Source organism: Sander vitreus, chromosome 22 (genome assembly GCF_031162955.1).
Source record: "Sander vitreus isolate 19-12246 chromosome 22, sanVit1, whole genome shotgun sequence".
Taxonomy (NCBI): domain Eukaryota; kingdom Metazoa; phylum Chordata; class Actinopteri; order Perciformes; family Percidae; genus Sander; species Sander vitreus.
The window spans coordinates 11,657,264-11,665,788 of NC_135876.1; the positions used below are offsets into that span (position 1 = coordinate 11,657,264).

Sequence of the window (8,525 nt, forward strand, 5' to 3'; positions counted from 1 at the left end):
GTTTGCTGGAGGCAGTTACGATATTTTTAAATAAATGGGTTTTTGAGACTCCACTATGCTGGAACCGGCCCATCCATTTCTATGATGAATGGCAAATGCAGGAATTATCTATGAAAGTGACCACATGATTTGCCTCCAGTGTGTGGGGTCATCTGTATTCATCTCTGGCATGAGATCATAATGTTACTTGTTTAGTCAATCACATGAAAAGTGCCCCTTGACAAAGTAAATAAGTTGTGCAGGTTGTTGCAGCTAAACATGTTGGTTATCAGAGACACATAGTGATAGTACTTTTCTAATTCCAGTGTATAAAGGTTCATGTTACCATGATAATCACTGAACAATCAGGCTCACTTACTTTAACTGTCACATACACACTAATTCATTTAGGGAGAGAGTGTTTAGAGCCGGGAGGGGCGCGGTGAACTTGTTTTATTTTTTATTTTTTTACATATGGCAACGTGGGAGGAGTTCCCTCCCTCCCTCAGTCAGACAGTTTTTTACAAGCTGTTGCTTGCAGCTTCCTCCACAACGCGTGGGTGAAAGCAGGAGGAAGATGAGAGGAGAAGAAAGGTGGGAACTGCAGCTGCCTTACCGGGAATGAAGGCGCAAGAATGCCCTATGAGACGGTGTGGAGGCTCCGCCGCATTTATGCACACAAGAAGAAGTGATTTACTGTGAGGAAATCTAAAGAAGAATCGGATCTCGGTATAAAGAGTCGTCATCTTGGCTGAGAAAGAAAAGTTTGCCTCTGAAGTAGTGTTCATTAACCAGCAGAGATGAGATTGAACTTTTCTGCAAGTTGGATAGTCCGAGGCTGGATAACATGCGCCCTCGTCACCTTTTACGCACAGGTAAAACACTTCTGGTAATAAAAAGAAGGTTTAATTTCCCATAAAAGAGTTGATAATTACTTTTTTGTATACTCTGCCATTACTATTTACTTATTACTTACTGCGTATTGTATACTCTTTATTCTATACGCTCAAGTTTTATTTGAATGTGCGGCAATGCCAAATACTGACAATCATGATGTTTTGTTTTCGTGAGTAGGGCAAAGTGGTATGTAACAGTAAACCAGAACATGTGTCATCACGTCTGATGATTCGTATGAACTGGTCAGAGGGAGAAGGAGAGAAATGGGGAGGTTGGATTTTTACGCCCGGACCCTGACTGGAAACAGTTGTGTTTGGGTCGAGTCCACCTCCCCTGTTCTGACCGCAAAAACGCCGCTGGCAACTGGATGCTCTTCTCCCTCTACCAAACATTCTCTCCTGGTCCAGAGGGGACCCGCGCTGGCCAAATGGCTCATCAGGAACCTCATTAGCTCTGCCAAAGGAGAGGCTTCCAAAGTGAGGAACAGAGTCCTTAAAGGGTCCTACCGAGATCCAGGATAGCCACTGAAACCAAAAATATTCTAGGGTTTTATTCCCTATAAGATAGGACTGCAAGAATGTGATCAAATTATGTTTCACTGTCACTATCACCATTATGCAAAGCATCACTTGTGACAATTTCTCTTGTTTTTAGATCCCTTCACTGTATCCATAATGGCTCAGCTGATTCACTGCCACAGTTTAATTTGAGGAAAAAAAGTGAATGGCCCATGACATGTTGTCCATGTTGTTTAGTCCAAGGAGCTAACTCCGTCCAGGTGGAGTAGTTTACGAGATGTGGTTGTAGTGGTGGGACTGCTGGGCACCAGTGATCTATCACTGCATGTTTGCCTGTATTACCATTAACCAGCATCGTTATGACTTAGTCTGGAACAGACTCTCTTTCTTCCCTTGTTTTCTTCTCTGCTTCACTAAAATGTGTTGCAAGAGATAATGCTTAGGGAGAGCACTGCATCCATGTCTATGCTGAGATCCAGAGAGGTAATGGCACAGAAAGATGTTTTTTTTCCACAAGTCACATTTGTTCAAGTAGTGGCAAGAGTGTAATGCCTGGAAAGCGAGTCAGTGTGTGGAAGGGAAGAGATATTTTTCACCTACGTTTTAAGGTGACACTGCAAACCTTTGGCTTTGATTCGTTCTCACCATGGTCTTGCCATTACTGACGCACAGTATCCCCCAAGAATTCCCCTTCATTTTCTTGGTTTTCAACCACTTCATCCAATCCATTCCAAACTCATTTCAAACTGCCTGTGTGACATTGAGCAATACAAGATTACTTCAAGATGTTAAGAGCTTAAAAGTCAATACATTGTGAATAAGCAGAGCTTTGGTGGATTCATTTAATTGCCTGTACGTTTTATTAGCCGGCTTCTTTAGCCATCCATGCATTCATGTATCTGACCATCTGTCATTCAATCATCCATCAGCAATTTACCTATTTTCTAACTCCCTACATCTAACATTCCCAAAAATCGCTGATTTATTTTAATCATTTCTCTAGTATCCATTTATCCATCCACCTACCAGCACATCAGTAAGCAGTGTTATGTCTACCTCGGCTTGAGCAATAACAGTATATTGCCTCAGGCCTGCAGATCCAAACTTGATTTGCCTACACAGACAACAGAGGCATTCAATTGATTAATAAAGCCTGCAGTCTTTTATGACAATAGAGCATTGTGTGGAGGCAGAAGAAGGAATTAGAATTGTTTTAAGACCTTTAGTATGTCTCTAACACATCATCATTAAGCTCTGTCTAGTGCAATCTAAAACAATTAGCACACATTAGTTGTCTAGGGACATGTTTACCAACTTTTTGCGGTTTCTGTTCTTCCCTGTTCATTGAGTGGAGTTCTTTTAGTTTGAGTTTTGACATTTTTTGTTCACAGATTTTTGGCTATCACTGTCTTGATTTCCCAGCTCTTCATGCTGCAATTCATCATCATTCGTCAATATATTCGCACTACTGTAGAGGATTTTTTTTTCCTGGAAAAACCTACCGTGTCACTTGATACCAATTTGTTATTGGCTGGGTGACATGAAAACCACAAACAGGTTTTATAGATAAGACAGTGCAAAATGATTATCAATTGAGTACTAATCCACTAAGTCTTAGATGCTCATATAGTTTAAGTTTTGGAAGTTTTATCAGGAGGATTTTTTTTTCAAATATCCTAATTAATGCAGGTGGCACTTTAAAGGATTTGTTTTTATGGCTTTTAAAGAATAATCACAGGTGTAAGTATTGTACAAAGATTTAAATGTGAATTACTCTTTTACAGCACCTTATCGTGGATAAAGTGATACTGGATAAAGTCACACTGTGCTTCTCTTGGCTCAGTGCCAATGGCTGCTGTGGCCGTTATGCAAATTCTCTGGTACTCTGTCAGCAAATGGAATGCACTCTGCATCACGCTCCTGTTTGATAGAATCACACAACTGGTGAAGGGTATTAAGATAAACACACAGCTAGGAAAAGGTGATTAAAAAAGGGTAGTTACTGAATATCACGGAGCAACAGGTCACTTAATACTCCTTGTCTTTTTCTCTCCATTCAATGCCCCCTACTCTATCCATTCATCAAACTTTCCCTCCACTATCTCTTTCTTTCTGTTAGACTCACACACACTCAAACATAAGTGTATATTTGAATCCATATGGCAGATAAAGTTAGCTTTGAGGTTGGATGGTCCTTCTTGACCATCATAATAACCTATAATCATATAGGGTGGATCAGCTCTTTTCCTCTTACATATGTATTTAGTGATTTAAAACATACTGCCTCGCACAACTAAGACCCAATGTTTAGATGTAGCGGTAACAAAAATAAAATTTCCAGCATTCTTTTGGCTTCCTGTGCACTCTGGCCCAGTTGTACAGATTGACCACCACTTTGTACGGATTGACCACCACTGGCTTTACAGATGTGTCTCTCCACATCTCTGCCTATCTCTCTACAGTATACAAACCTGAACCTCTTAGCATGGGAACCTTCCCTACTTCTGTCACTTGTGTCTGCTTCAGCACATGGTCCTCATTATTGCTGCAGTCCGAGCTATGAGCACTGTGCATCATTATTTCTCTGGTTAGAGTCTAAAACAAAGACTGGGTGATGTGTGAGAGGCTTAGTGGAGGTAATTAAACGCTTGCCAGTGTGTATGTTGTGCTGTTGTAGCCTGAGGCCGGACAGACAGACACTGAGACTACTAGGGCTTAACGTGAAGGTGTGAGAAAAAAATACACGGGGAAGAGGAGGAAAGGGTGTGAAAGTGTGAAAGACGGTGTTAGAGTTACATTACATTATTTTATTTTTTTTATCAAAATTGATCATATCGTGTATATTTTGAAACTTTTTTGTAAAACTAAGAATGTGATTTTTTTTGGACCGTTGACATTTGAGTTACGGTCAAACAGATGCACTGTGGGAAAGAAAATATAGCATTGATGATGAGTTGATGGCAGACAAACTTATGCATGTAGTTCCAGCATTTTTGTGCATGTAGTTTGAATGACTGAATAAGTCTATAATTTCATAGGGGAATAATCTTTCAGAAGGGCTGAATGAGAAAAAGGAGGAGAGACCAGTCAGGCCTATAGGTTGTATTATTCTACATGTATATATAGACACTGTGGCTTTGGTGTACTTTCTGTCATAACAGCCAGATTCTCTAATTCAGCAGTGTGGCTAGGAGTTTACCGGCCTCTAATTTAGGGTGGCAGGAGGGTGTGTACATTATGTGTGTGTGAGAGCCTGCATGGCTTACCTTCGTGGTCTTTTACAGTTCCCATTTATTGTTTAAAACATACACAGATGTTTCACTGTTTACTTCCATGTTTATGAGGTCTGGTACTCCATGCTAATGCTAAATCTTACACTGTTGAATGACAGCATGAGACTTAGCATTATAGGCAGTTAGAATAGAATGATCCCCCAATGTAGCTTAACAGCTGCTTATTCTCATTATTTACTTAATGGACACATTTAACCAATCCTTGCATTTTCCTTCAACAGCTCACTAGTGGGGATCAGGAGAATATCTCCTGAGTGTTTATTAATTCTGAGCCAACAGGAGTTGATTGTGTTTAGTTCCAGTTGGTTATCTTCATGTAACTGGTTGCTATTGGGGTTCCGTTGGCTGGTTCGGAGGGTGTGCAGTGCACTGCTGTGGTCAGGTGCTTCTGAGAATGTGGAAATAATTCCTTGGCATGTCTTGGAAATGTTTGAACCATCCTCTTCCTCTCATTACTCACTGCCATCTCAAAATATCACGTATGGATTTGAAAGATGAACTGAAGGAGTGTCATAGAAAAGCATGGCATGCATTAAGGAAAAAAACACTGATGGATAATCACTGTTTTTGATCAAGCAAATCATATCATTTGGTAATCTTCAGAAATAATGATAGTCATTCTTTTTTACATATTATCTTTGAATATGTGTCATAAAAGGGCTTTCCTGCCACATAAAAAAAATAAACATTTCATGTCTTGTTATTTTTTAGAATGCTGTCTCCAAATCTCTCCAGTGTGAGGAAACACATTACTTAAAAGACTCCAGATGCTGCAACAAGTGTGAACCAGGTAATAGCATACACAAATATATACAGAAAGTGATCGAGGTAAAACATAAGAAAGTAGAGTCTATCTGGTTTACTCAATGGAAGCAGCATAACATAAAAATAGATTTCCATTCACAAAGATCTTAAATCAAAAGAGGAAGGATGTTTAAAAACGGAACATTTTGGTTAAAAATTGCTCAGATGTGCACGTGTTTTCACAACCACACTGACACACACAATTTGGGTTGACATTTGATCCACAAGACGTACCCATTTATTTAAGAGGAAAAGGGCTCTAATTTTGTGAATTTCCTTCTTCCATTAAGTTTTTAGTGGTTACTGTGATTATGTACGGGTTGTTAACTCCATCTGTCTTTCTTTCTCCTTCTGTATCTTTCTCGCTCACTTTTTTTTGTTGGTCAGGCTTCCGTGTGTTTAATGACTGTACTGATTCCCAGAAGACTATATGTGTTAAATGTAGTCGTGGAGAATACCAGCCTGGCTTGACTGAAAAGAGGCGCTGTCTTCAGCCAAAGTTCTGTGACCCAGGTCAGTACCTGCAGCTGGAACAAGGATTTCATATTAATATAACAAAAAAAGTATTAAAAAGGTTTTGTTACTTATGTCTCAATACAATAATAAAAAAGTCTTTAAACATATTGTTTCCAAATAATTTGTCGACCCATGTCTACTTGCATTGGAGAACAAAAATGTTCAGTATAAAGTTATCCTGTACAACAAAGCCCTTAAGAATACTACAATCTCAACATAAAATAAAGATTAAGGGTTTATTAAAGTATTTCATTATTGGAGTACCATTGTGTTGATTTTGATGTTCTTTTTTTGTATTCAAAAATGTTTTGAACATCACAGAACATGTCCCTGTGTATAATTATGATGAAGTAAACTCCAGGAAAGTGTCTCTTGGGCTGAACATGCTAAAATGAAATTGCGCCAATTTGTGTCATTATCAAAATTAGAATTCCTTGTAACAAAGCCACTTCCAAACGTCCAAACCCAAGCAGCAACACAGATCAGCCTGCGGCGTGGAACTTGAGATGACACACACATGATCATTCCTTTCAAGGATTTGGACTACCTTTGCACTAAAATACTCTCCCCTTTGACCGCCAGTTAAGGGGTTTCTGAAGAGGCCTGAAAACCCAGTGGCAGAGGAGCCGTGTCGCTGCGTTGCCGGCCTCCAATGCCACCCCATCAACTGTGAGTACTGTGAGCGGATACCCACCTGCAGTGCTGGATATGGACTTGAGGTGGACCCCGGTGAGACACACTAACACAAAACACACCTCAAACAATTAAAGCGGAGTGTCACTTACAACAGATATACTCCAATGTTTGTCATTCATTCCAGAGTCTACTAATGGAAGGCAGACATGTGTTGCATGTAAGAAAGGCTTCTTCTCTGCTGACAACACTGCCGAACAATGCAAACAATGGACTAAGTAAGTGTATATATTCACACACACACACACACACACACACACACACACACACACACACACACACACACACACGCAGACACACACACACACACACACACACACACACACACACACACGCACACACACAGTTTTAGCCTAGAATCTCTTGGTGGAGTGAAGGGAAAATGCAATTTTGTAGTTGTCGTCCGCCTAACCACCAGCCAGCTGTTATGAGTAATACTCACACCACTTCCCCTGGAACCCTGGACCAGACACCAGCTTCCACTGCCGGCCGGATCCATAATAATGATGATGACGATGAAAAAAGGGAGCAAGAGGTTTTTCCTCTTCATCTGTTCCTCTTTCTTACCTTTGTCAGTGCAGATCTAACTGTAAAGGCTGGCAGATTGGCTTGTAAGATGTAGAGGGAATGAAAAAAACAAGTAGTCTCTCCAGTTGTACAAATAATAATAATACATTTATTTTATATAGCGCTTATAAAGGTACTCAAAGACACTTTACAAGAAAAGAACAAAAAAAACAATACCAAGATCAGTATAAAAATAACAATAACAACTAGAGCTAAATATTAAAAAGGTGCAGCAAAACAGCATGGAAACAAATATTCCCCTTCACTCTGTGTTTTTGTATTTCATCTTCTTTTCTAGTTGTAAGGCTGAGGGCAGGAGCGAAATACAGCCAGGCAGCGCTCAGGCTGATGCAGTGTGTGGACCACTTACCTCTGGTAAGACATGTGAGACATGGACACAGTCACTGCAGACTGTCACCATGCAGAGCTAATTTAATGCACATTTAACCACTCAAAATAAATATACACTTTTATAGAGGAAATATACTTTCTGCTACTTTAAATGTTGCTGTAAATGTAGAAAGTGTCTGATTTATTATTTATTGCATCTTTGACAGATATTTATTACTTTTTGTAACTTTGGCAGACGTTTATGACTGACAGTAGATGTAGAGTAGAAAAGCAAGCTCTGAACTCCTCTTTCTTGCACGTGCAGCACCCTCCTGGGTTATCGTTTCAGTGCTCTCAGTCATCACTGTTCTGTGTCTCCTTATCCTGCTCCTCTTCTGCTACAAGGACAAACTGAAATTACTCTCTGGTAGGTTACAGTCATATTAATCTTGAAGTTCTCCTCTAGCTATGATGTGATGTTTTATTATTGTTCTTTACAAGGGTTTATGATTTCAAGGTGTCATACATCATAGACATTGGATCAAAACTGACTCAAGTGGTACACATTGCACACGACTAACTGTACATTATGGTATATAAAAAGAAAATATTTTCTTTAGATTTTACTTGAGGTATAAACTGGGCCTATATTAAATATGTTGTTTCTTTGTCTAGTAAATCTGCGATCCTGTGTCCAGAATCTAAAGAGGACTAGGATACAACAGGTAAAGTGGAATTTCAGTTAAAAAGCTGTGGGAATACACAGAAACCAAAGTTATTGCAAGTGATCCCACCTACTTTTTAGATTGTTTAGGAAATAGATCATCAAATGAAACAATAGAAACAAATACAGCTCTTATGTCTATTACTACATGGTGTAGGGTTTGGGCAACCACATATTTCTTACTATTCATGCACAACATATTAG

General features: G+C 39.5%; 1 protein-coding gene across 1 annotated transcript in view; it reads left to right on the forward strand.

Annotated features, from left to right (window-relative positions):
* Positions 1-503: 503 nt before the first annotated feature.
* Positions 504-8,525, forward strand: part of tnfrsf11a (tumor necrosis factor receptor superfamily, member 11a, NFKB activator) — a 13,977-nt gene continuing 5,955 nt past the window's right edge. Inside the window, exons 1-8 of the mRNA XM_078280443.1 lie at positions 504-854; positions 5,399-5,477; positions 5,879-6,004; positions 6,590-6,736; positions 6,828-6,918; positions 7,566-7,642; positions 7,923-8,024; positions 8,273-8,322. Of these exons, the coding sequence (XP_078136569.1) occupies positions 780-854; positions 5,399-5,477; positions 5,879-6,004; positions 6,590-6,736; positions 6,828-6,918; positions 7,566-7,642; positions 7,923-8,024; positions 8,273-8,322 (747 nt within the window). The 5' untranslated portion in view covers positions 504-779. The remainder of the gene's footprint in view (positions 855-5,398; positions 5,478-5,878; positions 6,005-6,589; positions 6,737-6,827; positions 6,919-7,565; positions 7,643-7,922; positions 8,025-8,272; positions 8,323-8,525) is intronic.